The sequence below is a fragment of the Poecilia reticulata genome, linkage group LG12 (genome assembly GCF_000633615.1).
Source record: "Poecilia reticulata strain Guanapo linkage group LG12, Guppy_female_1.0+MT, whole genome shotgun sequence".
NCBI classification, from domain to species: domain Eukaryota; kingdom Metazoa; phylum Chordata; class Actinopteri; order Cyprinodontiformes; family Poeciliidae; genus Poecilia; species Poecilia reticulata.
Window position 1 is genome coordinate 2,436,087 of NC_024342.1, and position 18,469 is coordinate 2,454,555.

The 18,469-nt window shown below is 39.9% G+C and overlaps 1 protein-coding gene across 2 annotated transcripts; it reads left to right on the top strand.

The window, feature by feature from the left end:
- Positions 1–1,893: 1,893 nt before the first annotated feature.
- On the top strand, positions 1,894–18,083 carry tacr1b (tachykinin receptor 1b). Of its 2 annotated transcripts, XR_001777126.1 has the most exons (8): positions 1,894–2,308; positions 3,458–3,633; positions 5,670–5,864; positions 11,031–11,181; positions 11,298–11,494; positions 11,656–11,755; positions 14,564–14,787; positions 14,879–18,083. XR_001777126.1 is itself a non-coding variant. In XM_008423213.2 (7 exons), the coding sequence occupies exons 1-7, from the start codon at positions 2,084–2,086 to the stop codon at positions 14,696–14,698; spliced, it is 1,179 nt and encodes a 392-aa protein (XP_008421435.1). In that variant the 5' UTR covers positions 1,894–2,083; the 3' UTR covers positions 14,699–18,083. The 2 variants fall into 2 exon arrangements, 1 of the variants encoding a protein (XP_008421435.1); XM_008423213.2 differs by having other exon boundaries at positions 14,564–18,083.
- Positions 18,084–18,469: the final 386 nt, after the last annotated feature.

Genomic DNA, 18,469 nt, shown 5'->3' on the forward strand with positions numbered 1-18,469 from the left:
ACCGACTTCACACTTTTCTTTTTTTTATCTGAGTGACAGCAGGTGCTCTGACAGATAAACAGACAAATTAAGGAGACTCTCGACTCACTCTCGGGTGAATTGTGCCTCTTTATTTTATTCCACATCATTTCTCCTCCTCTTGTTCAAACACGTCCCTGCGCCGCGGCGCTGGGTTCGGCAGCTGCGAGGGGAGCAGGTGATGAATGAGATTGAACTCCTGTTTTCTTGCTGTGGAGTCTAATGGCTCTGATGAGATGCGACAGACAGACAACGAGTTGCGGATGGTCAGAGGAGCTAAACCTCCTCATTCAAGTGCTGCTCCACGCATCTGTTTTTGAGGCTCTGCCCAGCTGACGTGCTGTTCGGCCTGATTGGCTGATGAGGGGCTAAAGAGCTGGACTCATTGAGCTGGACTGCGGCTTCCCGCCAGCACTGACCACATGATGGACATCAGCACATCTGGAACATATGGAGAAGAAAAAGAAAAAAACAAACTTTTAATTTGGTCTGTGCAGACTCGGGTTTCCTGGCCGATCGCTGATCTTTACACAGATTTACCAGCTCATTCCAGTTTTAACCAATAACATTTTTTTTGACTGAAAAGTTGCTTATTATATTGACAAAGTTGCTAAGTTGGAAACAGTAAGATGACTGTTGTTAACTCCCCACATGCAGATATTACCTGATGGGTGGGATTGTCAGTCAGTCACTCTCGCGCAGTAGACAAATGGGAACAGTTGGTGATTTTCAGACTTTTACAGAAGTAAATAACATCGGTTTCACATGTAAGTATCGGCAGATCGTCAATCTCTCAAAATTAAGGAAAACTGGGCTGATTTATCGGCTGGTTGATATATCGATGCACTCCTGCTTTAAATTATTTCACCTACTAGGGACAAAAGAAATTATTAAACAGCATCATTATTTCAGACACTGAGCCATTTGCTTATCCTCCAAGTACTGGTAAGGACTGCTGGTAGCATGATCTTCATCCAGGGTAAATATTTTGTTCTGCACCTGTGGAAACGTTTCAAAATGGAAAAATCTTTGACTTTTGAACATTTTCAAATTTAGAATCTCTCATTTCCATGTTTTTTCTATAAACCTTTTGAGATTAATTTCAGCATTACTATCCATCCATCCATTTTCTTTACACCCTTGTCCCTAATGGGGTTGGGAGGCTTGCTGGTGAGAGGCAGGGTTCACCCTGGACAGGTCACCAGTCTGTCACAGGGCAACACAGAGACAAACAACCATACATATACACACACACACACACACACACACACACACACACACACACACACACGGGCAATTTGGAGAGGCCAATTAACCTGACAGTCATGTTTTTGGACTGTGGGAGGAAACCGGAGTACCTGGAGAAAACCCACGCATGCACACGGAGAACATGCAGAAAGACCGGGGTGGGAATCGAACCCAGAACCTTCTTGCTGCAAGGCAACAGCTCTACCAACTGCGCCACTTAACACCGCCGTTTTTCTTCTACAGTGACCTTTTTATGCAATCGTTATACTTAAACCATTTAAATAGACTTTTACATCTTCAATGTTTTATTCATAGAAGCCTTTGGTGTCCACACAGCCTTGTTCTCTAATGTATTATATATTCGTACATTTTCAGGTACGTTGTGTTTATTTCCGCCCGCTATTTCCTTTGCTTAAAAAGCAACATCATCAAATTGACCCAGATTAATCCTGCAGAGATTATAGCTGTCCATATAAATTAAGTTGGCTCACACGGTCATATATTAATAATTCGCCTGGAATGTGATTCTGCACATAAAGAGCCAACACTAATCATGATTGGTGAGTGTGGGTGTAGCAGCTGGTGTGTGTGGAGATGAGGCAGACCAGAAGTGCGTAAGTAGTTGGCTGGTGTGCCGCTGCGTTTTGCGCTTTGGTATCGTTTTTATTATTTTTTTTCCCCATCAGTGCAGCGCTGTGTGCGCGGTGCGTAAAATGAGTGAAGACGCGCCGAGCTACTTCCGCTCTGCAGGATTCCAGTGAGAAGACTCGAGCCTATATATTGTTTTAGAGTCTGGGTTCGGGGTTGTGCCCAGAAGATGGAGGCGCTCTACAACACCACCGAATGCAGCGGCGAAAACGGGTCGAACGTCTCCGCGAACTGCAGCGGCGCCTTCAACAAGTTCATCCAGCCCGTGTGGCAGATCACGCTGTGGGCCGTCGCTTATTTCGGCATCGTGTTGGTGTCTGTGGTCGGCAACGTGGTGGTCATCTGGATTATTCTGGCGCACAGGCGCATGAGGACGGTCACCAACTACTTTCTAGTGAGTTGTGCGTAAAAATAGGGCGTTTTGATTCGGGAGTGAGGAAACTTTCAGAAATGAGGCTTTTTATTGCAATGCAAAAATGTGTCTATTTATACAGCGACGCAAAAATCCGCGCGTAAGACAGGAACTCTGTAGGAGCTGAAGGAAGTCAGTCATGAAAAGCAAATCTCAATGTACTGAGTTTGAGATTGACTTCTAGTCGCTGTAAATTAGAGAATAATCTTCTAATTTGAAGGGAACTTTATCTGATTACGTATTTGGTTGATAGATTACGCAATAATAGTAATAATAATAATAATAAAATAAGATCCAGATAAATTAACTCTACAGGTTTTTTAAGAAAAAAAAAACAAAGAACAAACATCTTTCATTGAGCAAAATTGCAAAATCAACTGATGTCTCAAACTCCAGCTGATCTTCATTCTTCTTCTCCTTCAGTCTAAACCTTTGACCTGTCTGCTGCTTTCCCGTCTTCAGAATGCTGTTTGTTCCTCTGAGGCCTTCACACAGCACCTGCATTCATGCTCAGATTAAGTTACACTCAGGTGAACTCTGTTCACTCATTAGGTGACATCTGAAGGCACCTGGTTAATTTTTGTTTAACAAAAAACTAATTCAGTTCCCACATTTTAGATTTTTTGTTTGTGAAAACCTTTGAAAGCCATTGTCGATTTTCCTCTACTATAACGATGTGTGCAGAATTGAGTTGATCTACTGCACACATTTCCAATGATACACATGGAAGTTTATGTCATTAATGAGACAAAATGTGGAAGGCTCCCAGGTTGGATCATTTTCCTCAATGAGCATAAATCCTGAGATCTACTCTGATAAAGGCAGTGTTGGATTATTCTGGAAGATAAAAGGTGTTTTTCAGGAACCAGTCAGATCTGTTTCTGCCTCTGAATCTAACCCTCATCTAATGAGTTGCATTTTGAAAGATTGTGACCTTTAAATTTGACTCAGTATGTTTGCTTTTTTTCATGAGCTTAATCTTAGAAACCATCCATTTCCAACATAGAAATGGAAAGGACTCTCATTTAACCAAGTGCATTCCATATCTAGGTTTAGATTTAAAATAAGGATATGAAAAATCATGTTAGGTTTACAAGTTGCATTAAAGGGAATTTTGTCTTTCCTCTGCAGGTGAACCTCGCTTTTGCTGAAGCCGCCATGTCGGCATTCAACACGGTGGTCAACTTCACCTACGCCGTTCACAACGAGTGGTACTTTGGTTTGGTCTACTGCCGATTCCACAACTTCTTCCCCATCGCCGCCATATTTGCCAGCATTTACTCCATGACAGCCATCGCTCTGGACAGGTGTGTCACTCTCTACCCACTGTTTGTGTCTGAATTATGATTTGTCCCGACACGAGAGTCTTCCTTTAAAACAGCAGAGGTCACATTTCTGGTGCCACATCTAGCAGATCTGGACAACAGGATGAGGACAAAGAAAGGAGACTGGAGGAATGAGAGCAGGGATGCACCGATGTGAATATTTTGAACCAATATCAATGCCCAATATTAGTATTGCTGATAACTAATATTTATTGATATATTTATAGATTTTCTCCTAAACCTTTGGCACCATAAAAATATACAAAACGGAAATAAATATTAGTTGTTAATCTTTGCCCAGTTTCCACTTACAGATACTGACATGTTAAAAAATTGACTAACACAAGCCAATAACAGTCATGCAAAATAGGAATAATTTTTAATTGAAGCTAATATTCAGAAGATATCACCAACAAGTTTTGTGTAACTTTTCTAATGTTTCATTCAAACCATCTTCATGCCTCCTGTGTTGATCTTACATTTGTAGCTATGACTTCTAAAGTCTCCACTCCCCTGTTAAAATGCCAGGTTTTTGTTATGTGAACTGATCCTGTACTGAAAACAAATTCACCAGAACAAGACAAAAATAAGAAAGGCTCAATAATCCGGTTGCAAACATGAGCACACACATGTCAGGCAATACTTTTTTAAAGCATCTTTTGACTCCGTATCCCGTCCTATTAGGCACATATCTAACATCGGATTGTCCAGAAGGAAAGTTTCACCATTCTAGCTGAGTCTTCCTGACGTTTACACGATTCAGTGAGAGTCTTTGTTTGTTCTATGATCTACTTTTACAAATGTATCAGGCAGGAGAACAATGCCAAACAATTCATGTTGTTAACGTTGGGATATGTAACTAATTACTATTCCAGGAAAACTGTTTATCCATTGTCATCGGTGGCTATGCTAACTAGCCTTAGCATTCACAGCATTCTCTGCTGACAGGAAGCTACAGTAAAGCAGAAAGCATGGGGGTGGGGCTAAGACCCTCCTCCTGGCTGTGACTGGTTGTTTCTGATCGAGGCAGAGGAGCATAATTTTTTCACAGATTTTCTATCTCATGCCAAACTGTCAAATCATAGTGACCGTAATGAATATGTAAAGGAGAAAAATAAATACAAGTTAAATTAACCAGCTAAATGCTATGGCAAAAAGAAAGAAAAAGTAAGTCATTTATCAACTTTATTTTATTAAACACACAAACAAGTGGATGTAAAATATGTTACAACAATCACAAAAGATACATTTTGCACTAAAATGTTTAGAAAAACCAAACCAGTTTCAAGGTTGTTCAAACCAGAGTTACTGCACCTTTTACAATTTTAGCCTAATTCATTTCATCTTTTCATGTCCTTTAAAATGCCTTGCTGCTGAAATGTGTTATACAAATTAAATTTGATTGATTGATTGATTGATTGATTGATTGATTGATTGATTGATTGATTGATTGATTGATTGATTGATTGATTGATTGATTGAAAACACAGGTTGTTGGTTAAAAGTTACACAAAGTTTCTGTCTCTGTTGAGCTATTAGCAATTATCCCACTTTGTTGAAAGCGATGACCCCAGACACAGTTGTTGTTGGGCGGTACTTGAAAGGTCAATGCAGTTTGACTTTAAAAGTTTCAGTTTCTGGTAGATGAAGTCTTCCAGTATCCTTCCAGTGCAGAACAGTGCACACAGGTCCATGTAACCTGGTTATAAAACGCTCTGAGAATGTCAAGTGCTATTAAATTAGAGGCAATAATTGTCTATTTAACTCTAAATGAGTCTCAAATCATTGTCTGAGTTGGTTAATTTTCATTCTGTGAGATTAATAGAAATCAGAGGCCACCCAGGAGGAAAATCATGCTCTTATCAACCGTTGGAAATAATAATAAGAAATTGCAATATTATAGTTGATTATCACGGAAAGTCCATGTCGGTGAAGTAGCTCCATAAATCCTTTTGTGTGTGTGTCCGTGTGTGTGTGTGTGTGTGTGTGTGTGTGTGTGTGTGTGTGTGTGTTTGCAGATACATGGCCATCATCCACCCTCTGAAGCAGAGGTTGTCGTCCACTCAGACTCGGTTGGTGATCGGTGTGATCTGGCTGCTGGCTCTGCTGCTGGCCTTTCCTCAGTATCTCTACTCGTCCACCGCAGTGCTGCCCGGACGCATGGTCTGCTTCATAGACTGGCCTGAATACGACACTGTCGACTTCAAAAAGATGTGAGTAGCTGAGCTGGTGTTTCCTCCTGACCACAGTGTTGTCTTACAACTTGTGAGAAACAAGTTTAAATCATGTAATGATCAAGTTATTCCCATGTGTCTTTTTTTTTTTAATTCAGTGTTTAGAGGACATTATCCTGAGAGGAAACTGGTTGTTAAATTATTAGTGGACAATTAATAAAACATCCTTGGGCTTATTAAGCATTTTTRTTGTTGTTGGAAGTGTAACAAAACCTTTAGATTTTGAATTTATGATGGTCAAATCAAACATTGAACTTTATTTGGTTTCAAAGTAGAAGCTGTCACCAACAGACATCTAAATGTGGTTCATTAGCCAAGAGTTAGCAGGAATCATTTCTTGATGGTGGGACTGAAAATTTTAATCTACAGATGTGACAAGTTACTATGATACAAAATGGTGAGTCAGGATGGATTCCCATCTAACGGTTAGTCCGTTTTAATCCAACTCCACCCTGCTTATCTAGAAAATCCAGTTCGTTTGGGTAGGTGTGAAGGCGCTCTCAGACTCTGATCCACTTACTAATGTAGGTGTTGGTTCAGTTGAAGTGAACTCCAGTTTGGTTTGAATGCACATGTGAATGCTCTAAAATCTGATGCCACTCCATTTTTCTTCACATTTCGTGAAGTAATAAGTTGTGCTCAGCGACTTCTTCAGAGGTTCTTGTGACATTTCCTTCAGTGATTCTAGGTGCGGCGCCCCCACAGGTGAGGAGGGGAACAGATTTTTTAAAGTGTTTGGTTCATTTGACACAGTGCAGTGCGAAAGCGAACCGTCACCACCTGAACATTTAACAGATATTGCAATTTTGGTCCCTAATTGAACTGAGTCTACTGGACTAATAGGTGTGAAAACACCCTGAGTGTGTCAACAAATGAAATACACATGATATCCCTGAGCATATGATGTCATCTGGATATGAATTCCACTTATGTATTGAGGGAATGATCTGCAAAGAAATGTTGGTGTTTTTACACAGGACCATACTTTTATTGACTATAGTGATAGTCAATAAATTAAAATATGATGTGGCTCATGTCAGATTAAAAACCCCTTTTTGACAAACTTTAAGCATGTATTACCCATACCTTTCATTAAGCACACATGTTTTTTATCGGTCTGATGTAATATTTTATTTCTAAATATGTTTTTATTAGCTGCAAATCATCATCATTAACAATAGTAAAGTCTCGAAAACATCAATCTGATCAGTCAAATTAATGTGTATTATGGTTTTCACTTACTGAAATAAATAGATTTTGGCTTTACATATTTATTTGCAAAACTTCAACTTTTACCTCAGTGGAGGAGAGGATTACTCCAATCCTGTCTGACGCTCTTCACCATGTTTTATTTATAGCCAGAAGCGCTCCAGGTCTCAATTTTTCCTTTTTCCTTTTTCTCCTCATCTTACAAAATTATCACCAACTTCCAGCCGACAGGTTTCTGTCATGCAATCTGCATGTCACAGCGCCGCTGGCCTTTGAGAATCCTGCAGGCTGTAAAATATTCATAAATAAGGGCGGCCTGTCCCCAACACGTATAACTGCTACAGAGCTGTGGAAAAGCTTTGGGGTCCCTCACAGATGCCTTGTGTTTATTTTTAAAATGTTATTATTATTATTTTAAGCATTCAGATGTTGCTTTCATTTATTCAGGAGAAACACAACCCAAACCAACCAGGTTCTGTGTGAAAAGGTCAACTTACTAACTGCAATCAGGTGTGATAATAACAAGTAGCGGCTGTGGAATTTTCGATCAATCTCTATTTTTTTACAGAAATGCTTAATTCAGCTACAGTGGAGCTGAACTGTTTCCAGCACATTTTATAAAAAGTCTTTGGATTTGAGTTATTTTACCCCCACTTCATCTTGTCAGTCAGTTAAGTTCTTTCTTTCTGCTAAAGGTCAGGCAGTGACCAGGCCAGTGAAACTCAACTCAGCTAATCACAGTAAATTCATGATTTACCAGGTTAATTACTTTTTCACATAGAGCCAGTTCTGGTTGGCTATTTTTCCCTTTGGAAAATCAAATCATCATTCCAAATCTGCCTTTTGTTTTCACTTAGGATACGGTTGTGATGATAATGACACATGATGTGAAAAAGCAAAACAGTGTAAACTGAAGACATTTGGAAGGGGGTGAATACTTTTCTCAGCACTGCAGGCAAACTGTGTCAGTGCAGAGAGATGGCATCTGGTGTGAAAGGAGCGAAGTAAAGCAGATGTTCAAGTGTCTTTCTTAATATCATAGTAGTCCATGTTGGAGCATTTTAGTTTTGATTTACTCATTCTGGAATCTCTGAACAACTATGATTGTTTTTCTTTTGTTTTGTATTTTTTGTTTATTTTTGACAAATTTTCCTCTGTGTGCAGCATGACTAGAATAAATCTAAATGGCTTATTCAGGCCAAATGAGGTCTAAATATAGAAGTTAATCTTAAGTTGCAAATTATTACTTCAAATAGAGATAAGATGTTGTTAATTTCCTTAAAACTGAAATCATGTCACTCGAGAAGCTTTACTATTTTCTTCTACAGTCGCAGTTGACACTGCAACATCACAAAACAGTTTTTGCTGTTCAGCACTTCTCTTGTAATCTTCAGCAAATTTCAAAATTTGTGAGAATAATTCATAGTGCAATTATTGATGACAGTAGCTCGGTTTCTATTGACCTGAAAATTGGGCAAATTGGAGTTCTGAAAATAAATCGGATTAGTGATTTTATTCTGCTGTGGAAACTGCAGTTTTCCCCCCTTTTGTGTTTCTTTAAAACCAACGAGTTCAATATAAATAAACCATTCTCTCCCACTCAACCTCCATCATTAACAATGGTTTGTTAATCATAAACTAATAAGTAACTTGTGTTACAGTAAAACTTGAAGCAATGCACATTCACCTTGTCTCAGTCATGGTTGGAGTTTGTGAATAAACAACAACAAAGAGAGACAAAATGGCCACCATGTGAAAGTTCCACAGCCAGAACTACTGCTGAGCATAAAGAACATAAAAGCCCGTCTCTCATTGGCCAAAGCAACATCTTAATGATCTCCAAGAGTTCTGGAGAAATATTCTGTGGCAAAATTGGAACTTTTTGGAAGCATTGCAACTTGTTAATTCATCTCAGTATTTTAGAAAAATTAATCCAAGAGTCAAACACGGTGGTGGTAGCGGCTGAGCTGGTACTACAGCATGATCTACTGTAATTGATGGAAACATGAATTCTGCCATCAGCTTAGTTTCACTTAAATAATGCAGGACAATAATCAGAAAGAAGTCCACCTCTGAATAGTTTTTTAAAAAATGAAGGTTTAGGAGTTTCCTTGGTAAAGTCCACACTCTAATGTTTCACATCAAACATATTTTGAGATTAAAGTGTGTAGAAAAAGAGGGCAAACAGCATTTGGTCGTGTTGAGACGATTCTCCTGCACTGAACTGAACTTCTTTATTAAAAACAAACCTCTCGTTCATCCTAAATCATCTGGTTCATGTCTCTAGCCGCTGCCATCACTCACTGTAAATCTGCATCCTAAGGACCTTTGCATCATTACTAAGTAACCTTTCTGTCCAAACCCTGGAGCACAGAAGTCATGATGTTAGATTGATGTAAAACAGCCTTCAAAACAGGTTTGGATCCAAAATAAACAGAACATGATGAAAGACGTCTCACAGGTCCAGTGGGTTCGTGATGAATGAGCCCGAGAATTTATCACAGTCATCTGGATTAATATTGTGAAGCTCAAGCCTCAGTGGACGGCTTGTCAATATGATCCAGCTGGTGCTACGAGAAACAACGTCATATAAAACGGCCCAGGTTTCAGAAAATCTGTAAATTCTAACCTTATTTTTCCCTCCTAATCCTCTGCCACCCCACATATAAAAGTGACTCTTCCTTTAATAATTTTATTCCGGGCACATCTTGAGGTGTGTAATCCTTCTATTTTGGGTCGAACTCCTGAAGTTGGAGTCAATTGGGACATTTCATTAATTTCCTGTTTGTATGTCAGAACTGGTCGTGTCATATCCTGCCTTTTTTTTTATTATGTATTTTCTATATATACCATTACCACCCAGGAAGAGTTAATGTAAGGAAATGTTGCTGAGATGGTGGACTAACTCTGAGTACTTTAGGCATGTCTGAAGTGGCAGCAGGCTGATACACATCTTATGTGATTTCCTGTTGGATGTAACACACCCTACTTTATCATTTCACACATCAAAACATCATCCGCTAAGGGATTTGGGTTCCATGCTGTGTATGAAAACAAAAGAGCAGGTCCGTCCTGTTTGTTTACGACGGAGTTGTTTTTTTGGTGAGTCTGTCAGGAACTGGCAGTGTGTTTTAGCAGATCTGCTTCCAGGTTCCATAAACTGTGCATCCACAGATTGCGTTCCACCATGACAGTGACATGTTCCTACAGTGTAAAGGTGGAACAGGATCTGAACAAGGATGTTTTGTTCACTTACTGTACTGGTTCTGGGATGAGTTAGCCACGTTTTGACCCGTCGTGTTCCTGGTATTAAATGCCACCTCACATTTCAGTTGAAACAAAAACTGAATAAAAACTCTACTAAAGCTGCAGTGTGTAACTTTTAGAAAGAATAAGTCTTTTACATATTTGTTAAATCTGTCACCATGTTGTGACATGATTATAATATGAGACAGATGATTTTTGAAAAGATTGATCATCTCCTCTTCCTCCTTGAGCTACTATCACCGTCTTTAGAAATTCACCACTTCCAGTCAAAAACAACCAATCAGAGCCAGGAGGAGGGTCTCAGCGCTGCCAATCATCCTCATGTGCTCACTGCTAAAGGTGCTAATGGTGGAGAAATAGCTACCATTACAGGAAAACCGTTTGTCATTGGAGTCCATGCTAATTAGCTTGTGAACCAGGAGAGTAATCAGAGGGGGATGAGCAACACCACACGAGATTGTGATTGACAGCGCTAAGACGCACCCCCTGGCTCTGATTGGTTGTTTCTAGTTACTGGGAGAAGGCAAAAGCGCTAGTTTTTTTTTCACGAATTTCCTCTTACTGACACTTTAAAAAAATATGTCAAAAATTCTATTTTTAAAAAAAGTTCCATACTGCAACTGTGACTGCTCCATAATAAATTACCTGCTTGCGTTTTTGTTGCCGTAGCTACTATGTGTGCGTGACCGTACTGATCTACTTCCTGCCCCTTTGCATCATGGGATGGGCGTACATGACGGTGGCCGTCACCCTGTGGGCGAGCGAGATTCCAGGAGACTCATCTGAACACTACGCAGAGCAACTCATCGCCAAACGCAAGGTAACCCAGACAACAACACCCGAACCCGTCTTTTAACTTGAAGATTTTTTTAATCCCTAACATGTAAAGCAACCGGAGAGATTAAGCAGACATCACCACCGTACCTCCTCTGGCAGGTGGTGAAGATGATGATCGTGGTGGTGTGCACCTTCGCCGTGTGCTGGCTGCCGTACCACGTCTACTTCCTGCTGCACCAGTTCTTCCCCGAACTGTTTGAGGAGCGCTACATCCAGCAGGTCTACCTGGCCGTCATGTGGCTGGCCATGAGCTCCACCATGTACAACCCAGTCATCTACAACTGCTTGAACAGCAGGTGAGCTGCTCAGCATAAAATATATTTTAAAAAAAGGCGAGTTGTCTGTCAGCGTGGGTGTTTTGCCATGAGTTGGGCTGTAATCTGGGTTTGTGTGCACAATCCTTTCCGCTTATTAATCCTTTCCCACTGTTTACCACCCACCCCTCCTCTACTGCCAGGTTCAGAGCAGGCTTCCAGCAGGTGTTTTGCTGCTGTGCTCCCACCGTCACCAAAGAGGAGCTGCTGGAACTCAAATCTCCTCGTTACCTGCAAACCCAGGTCTGTGTAAGAAGGACGAGTCAGAACAACAAGCGTTCATTCATCTGCTGTTTTTACCGGCCATGTGTCCCGACATACAGAGAACACATCACAGAGTAGCTGTGTTTCCATTATAAATGTGCGCAGAAATTTTTTTCTGAATTCTGCTAATGTTGAAAAAAAAAACACAATTTCACAATTGCAGTGTTTCCGTTCTTAGAGAAGTGAAATTAAAATCACATGTGAATAAACTTGTTCACGCGATAAGTCATTAAAAATCATGTAAGTGACCGATGAAAACAGGTACATTAGAAATATTCATAATTCAGTGATGGTGCTAGAGCTCATCATCAGGAGATCAGGTCTCATTCAGGCTTTGGAGCGACAAGCCCCGCCTACTTGGGAGCAGCTTCATATGCATCGTTGTGGGAAAATTGTAGTCTGCAATTTTATAGAAGAAATATTGGTTCAACATGTTTAAATGACTCAACATTTTGTGTTGTGTGTCATTCAAATGTGAATGACACAGAACTGGGGATGATAATGCTCTGCTTTATTGTATTGTGATGCTGTGAGAGCTCTGGTGGAACCAGCTGCAGACTGTCCAAAAAACCCCAAAAACAAACCATCATCCTGCTACTACTTCCTGTCGCCTTCTTCAACATTTCTCCCAGTAGTAACATTGTACTGTTGATCAATTTACATGCAGTTGTGAAATAGATGTATTTCGATGCAGCCTGAAAACCACCTCATCATATGGCGATGAAAACTTTTTACCGAAAAGCATGAGTTTTATTTTAAATTTCCGTGTTTCGGTTAAGCAAACTGATGTTCGTAATTTCAATTTGCGCAATTTTATGGTTAATGGAAACGCAGCTACTGTAACTGTAAGGACTTGACACACTTTCATTGTCCATGTATTACAGTCACTTAGTGTTAATGGAGAAGCTTTTGCTCCTTCTCCTACTAGTTTTAATCCAGCTGAACCTCTACACAGTGAAACCCGTTTGCTGTTCAGTAGTCATGAATTCACTCGTTTACAGAATTTTTTGAAGAGCATTATTCAATAGAAAATTCCGTTTGGAATGCTGAAATACGATATTACTTTACACACTATTGGCTGGTTTTGCAAAGCAGCTGAATCCTGGGGATCAGCTCCACAGATATAAAGAGTTTTTATCAAACCTCATGGAGGCTGGGGATGAAAATGCTCTGATTTATATTTATATCTACTCAAAGGAGTAATAGAACCAAAAAGAAAGAATGAAATATCAGAAAATCAGTTCAGGTTTTGTTGTCTTTGAAGGATAAATTATCAGTACATCAGAATCTGTTGTATTTTTTTTAAAACAAAACTCCTTCTTGTTTTCATCTCCTGCCTGGGTCTGACCTGCTCTATTGGTATATGACTGAATATTATTCTCCCTGCTGGTGTGCACAGCCAGTCTGGTCACAAAAACCTTGATTGTACGCGGATGACTGCAGAGTCTAGTGAGGGGTGAGGGTACGACGCGGTGGTTGAGTGGACGTTAGAGCGGACTGGAAGGTATCAGCTTGGCTTAAGACAGATCAATAAAAGCTTGTAGGTACAAAGACACAAAGAAGGGAAGTTGTTTTATAAATCCTGTGACGAAGACAGAATTTTAAGAAAAACAGTGACATAGAGAATTAATGCTTGAGTTGAATTTGTCCTATAAAACTGTTTTGAATTGTTTTTCTCATGTAAATAATACATAAGAGACTCTGTAAGAATACCCTGGCTGGCTAACCTTTGGTTGCTAACAATGCTAATTTTACCATGTGTTTTGTTACCTAACCTCGCCGCATCTTTTTAGCGTTCTAATAAGTCTACCCCAACCGGTCTTTATGGGTACACCTTTAGAAATGCTTGGTATGGAGTCAAAAAGGCATCTGAGACGTTTCTGACATTTTTATTTACATTGACATGATTGATTCAAACAGCTGCTGCAAATTTGTTGGTAGGATGATCAATGGTTTCTATGGTAGTTCTATCTGACCTGCTATTGGCTGTCGTTTGTAAAACAGACAATCCAGGTGCAGCATCCATTTTCCTTGATAGTTGACACTAAGAGCAAAGATAAGGAAGACCAAGAGTATTCCTTATTGAACTGTGCACTTTAATGCATATTTTGTTATATTTTGATGTTTAAACTATTAAAATGAGAAGATATAAGCGTTTTAGAGGGGGACTGAAGTATTTGCTCATTTCTGTTGTTGTACCCTAAACCTGTTATACCCTACTGAGGAGCCAGTGCAGTCACACCTAAAGTATTTACCTTTTTATTCCCCATTTGAACTTCAGCAAGCCGACTTCAGCACATCTAGGTGTCTTGCTTTGCTTTGGCTGATTTGCTATTTGTGTTAACAGGCATTGAACTGGTGAACCTCATAAAGCAGCATAATTCCAGCATCAACTAGTAGATGCTGTTTCTTTAGTGTCTGAATGTTGTCTTAGGTGTTGCGTCTGTCCTATTGTGTCCCTGGTTCCAGATACTAAAATATGCATGAACATTTCACATGTTGTGTTTGTGGTGTGTCTGATCAAAAATGAGTTTCAAGTCATTTTACAGCCATTGCACTTTGGTTTTGTTTATATTTCACACAGAAACCCAACGTTTTAGGGAACATGGTTGTTTGGTAAGTGTTTGGGTAGAATAGAGGTAATTCTGAGTGTAATTTATCTGAAGATGAACTCTGCCATCTGTCACCAGCCCATGGTAAATAACACAACTCTCTCAGCTAGGACATGCATCAACAACTGTCTGGACTTTATCCGCTCACCGAACTGTGGACGCTCTCTGCTTTCAGGTCAGCATATACCCCGCAAGCCGAACGGAGACCGTTGTTCCCGCCGCAGCAACAGAGGCGCCACCTGCCGAATCGCATGTTTATCCTCACGTGGAGGTCGCAATGAACAGCTCGGCCTCTGACAAGCTGCCCTAAAGCTCTCACGTTTCCACCTGTAGGGGTAAAGAGTGGAGAGGCCCGGATGCTAACGCTGCTAACCGACCTGTGTACAGGTCACGCATGAGGTAAACGGCCGATACAACTACATGATAACATTGGATGAGGGCATCATCACAATGAGACTTAAGAGAATCTCATCCTTCATCACCTGCACAGCTCAGAGTCTTGACCCCTCGTGTTCCTGACTTGGATTGAAGAGGAACTCCTGTATTTGCTTAGCAACAGTGTCAATTCACTTGTTTTTAACTGTGTTGCATGGGAGCTTGGGGAGTGCTTGCAGACTGCCTGTCTGTACAGAGCCAGCACCTGTTGGGCAGGATTAGCCCCTTGTTTTGACAATGTGTGGAGCCTGGTTGGGTTGCAGCAGCCAGGTCACAGGCGCAGCTAAATATAGAGGTCCAGAGATGGGAGACAAGCCACACATAGCACGACCAGGGGGGAGTCTGAGGCTCATTGCTGCAGACATAAGGCACAATTTCAATGTCACAGGTACCAGGTGCAGGTGTTTGTCTGGTGTGTCTTTGCCTTGTGATGAACTGCTGATCTGTTTAGATTGTAGTAGTTGCCATGCAATCTTAAAACAGGACAGTAGCTGCGTTTCCATTAGCCATGGAATTGCATAAAGTGAAATTATGAAACTAAATCTGCTTAATGGAAACACACTCCAATGCCTGAATAAGACACTGATTGGCTGATACATGAGGAACGAATGAATTATGAATGTAACTCATGTATCTGTTAACATCTGTACCGTGTCATATTGAACAGCAAGTTTAATTTAATTTAATCTCTTACTTATCAGAAACAGAAAATTGAGAAATTATGTCTCTTGGACATTAGCATAACAGCAACAAATATTTGCGCTCATTTGAAATGGAAACACAGCAAATGTCAATTTGTAAACCAGATTGAAAGGACGGGTCATTCCCATTCATCACTGCAACATTAACTGTTCATTGGTTAGTAGCTTTATGCTTTTCTGTTTCTAAATACAGTACACTGCCACTAGTTCTCCGCAGATTGTTTTTATTCATATCCTGGTCACAAAGCGTCTCCTGTTTCTGCCTCCTACTGCAGTGTATATATATGAACTGGAATTTCTCATAAAAAGCAGGAAATTATTTGGTGTAGACGAAAAAGATGCCTCAGCCATATCAGTTTCCTAGAAGCACAGAGAAGAATAGTTTCTTGTTCATTGGAAACAAATGTGTGCTGCACACTTCAATTCAGAAACACTTTATTTATCCCAAAGGGAAATTAAATGTTGTCATAACTCATGTTGTCAAAGTATCTGTAAAGAGTTGTGGATGGTGATGCTGTGGGCAGGATGAGTCTCAGGTAGCAGTCAGCCTTGCGATGAATTTTAAGAGGCCTCTGACTGAAGCCAGTGTTGCTGAATGAGAGTCTCATGACTGTCAAAACATGCTAACAGCTCAATGTGAGGGCAGCAGATGTTATTACGCAGAAACATATCCTGGATGACACCATCAGTTGTTGGCTAGCACTGCTAATCCACCTCATTTGTTTTGCCACTCCTTTTTAAACCTCTGTCTGGCTGGATGGCTATACGGCAGAGAGAGGTTGGAGTAGGGGACATGATCCTTTCTCATTATGATTGAAAGAAGAGATGGTTTGAACTTCCTCCATCTCTCTCTGCTCGTTGGTCCTGCTTCGTCCAAATGCAGAATATTGACTGGCTTGAGAAGATCCTTAATAACATTAGTTTAAAAAAATGTGTTATTACAATTGTAATATGTATTAGCAAAAAGCTATTAGAATCCATTTTAAGTCTTTTTTCATAACCTCAGACAGCCTCCTTCACTCTTTAGTAAAAATCTAAAAGTAATGCAGCTGGTGGATCCCATCTTCTCGATGTCCGTCAATGGATTCTGGAGTTACTGCAGTGAGTCCGTCCGAACCAGGGCTCGGTGGTCCCAGCATCCCTTAGAACGCTTCAAGACACAAATAAACTTCTTCTCAGCTGATACCATCCAGCTCACCCTCATCTGAAGCACTTTGAACTGCTGCGGTGCTGAAATGTGCTGCGGAAATAAACTTGACCTGACAACTCAGGAACAGGTGACGATCTGCTGACCGCTTTTAATCTCGTCTCTCCCTGAAGAGATTTATAATCATTCACATACAAGAGTTGACTTGTGAAAACAGTAACTTGCATAAAGACTTCTGCAAAAAGGTGTAACTTAATGACAAAGGTGTTTGTACTCACATCCGTAACAAGAGAGGAGGAGTTTGGATAAAAATAGCATGAACATTTACTATATAATGAAAGTTAAAAACATAAATCTATTATTATGACCTGAAGCATTTGGTTTCTAATTTTGGTTTCACAGAAAAAAAAATTGTCTTTGCCATCTCTGAGGCTATTTTGGACCAAATGTCATCTTTGTACCGTGAGATCATATTGCAAATTTTTTGTGTATTCAGTGAACTATGTGATTGTACTAACTTTGTAAAAATCTGTACAGTGATAATTATGTATGCAGTACTATGTTGTTTTGTTTTTTGTTTTTTTTTTGTCAGACTTAAACGTTTTAAATGTTCAAACTGATTTTAATGTCAAAAATAACCTGAATTTTCAATTAAGTTCAATTTATTTATATGGCGCCAGTTAACACCATCTCTTTTCAAAGAACTTTAGGAGAAAAACAAAGTCATTTTTACCCAATCATATAAACAGGTTCCCAGTCAAACAAACTGTGTAAGGTGTCCAATGTGCGGCCCGGGGAACATTTGTGACCTCTGGAGTCATTTTGTGGTCATTTTGTGCGGCCATGACTCCAGATCAAATACAAATCCCCTCAACTCAGCGCAGGTGGTTGATGCAGATGGAGACTTTGCCATTTTCAATTTTTAATCAGCGCAAAATTGTTACAGGCAAACTTGAGCTTTAGTTTTCCTTTGATGGAAAGACAAATTTTCTCCAAACAGCTGACATGACATGCCGATCCATTGATGTTGGTTGAGGTCAAATTTTCTAGAATAAAAGTTTTAAGAAATATTTTTTACTCTGTTTTTTTAATTATTTTTATTATGGAACAAATCAACTGAAATAAACATCTTCCTTCAATACACACTTGGAAAACAATTTTTTTAATAAAATATGGGAACTGAAACTTTTTTTTAGTCCTAAATGGAAAAAATACTGAGTCATTCATTTCTCTCAGCTTCTCACTTCTTGTTTCTCTCTTTATAAAAAGGAATATGATATTGAAAAAGGCATTTGGAATAGACAGACTGGAAATGATATTACAGAACAGTGTGTGTGTTTCTGTCTTGAACATGTCTAGTTGTAGGTTTGAACAAACTGACTGTAATCTGAATAAAACGACATAATCCATCACTGATTTGTTTTTTTTTTTGTGTGAATAACTGAATCATAATTACTGTTGGCTCGATGAGCGTCGAGCAAACAGAAATCTCAATAGAGCCAGACTTCTGATCGCTCTGCGTGAACACAAATCTATCTGCAGCCTCTGCGGTTCTGTTGACCTTTTAATGGAGCTTCCTTTATCATTTCTGTTGTCACGCTTAGACAATCAGCTAGAGATCAAAAACAACATTTAATTAAGAGATTGCTGGGTGTGACAGCTTCCTCTTGTTTTTCCAGTTGGGATTTCTTTTGATAAAACACTTAGTCCATGCTCGAGCTGGTCAGAGTGAGACATCTCTCAGCCACTCCAGAGCTTTGAAGAGGAGGAAAGCAAAACGAGCTGCCAGGAAAATAAT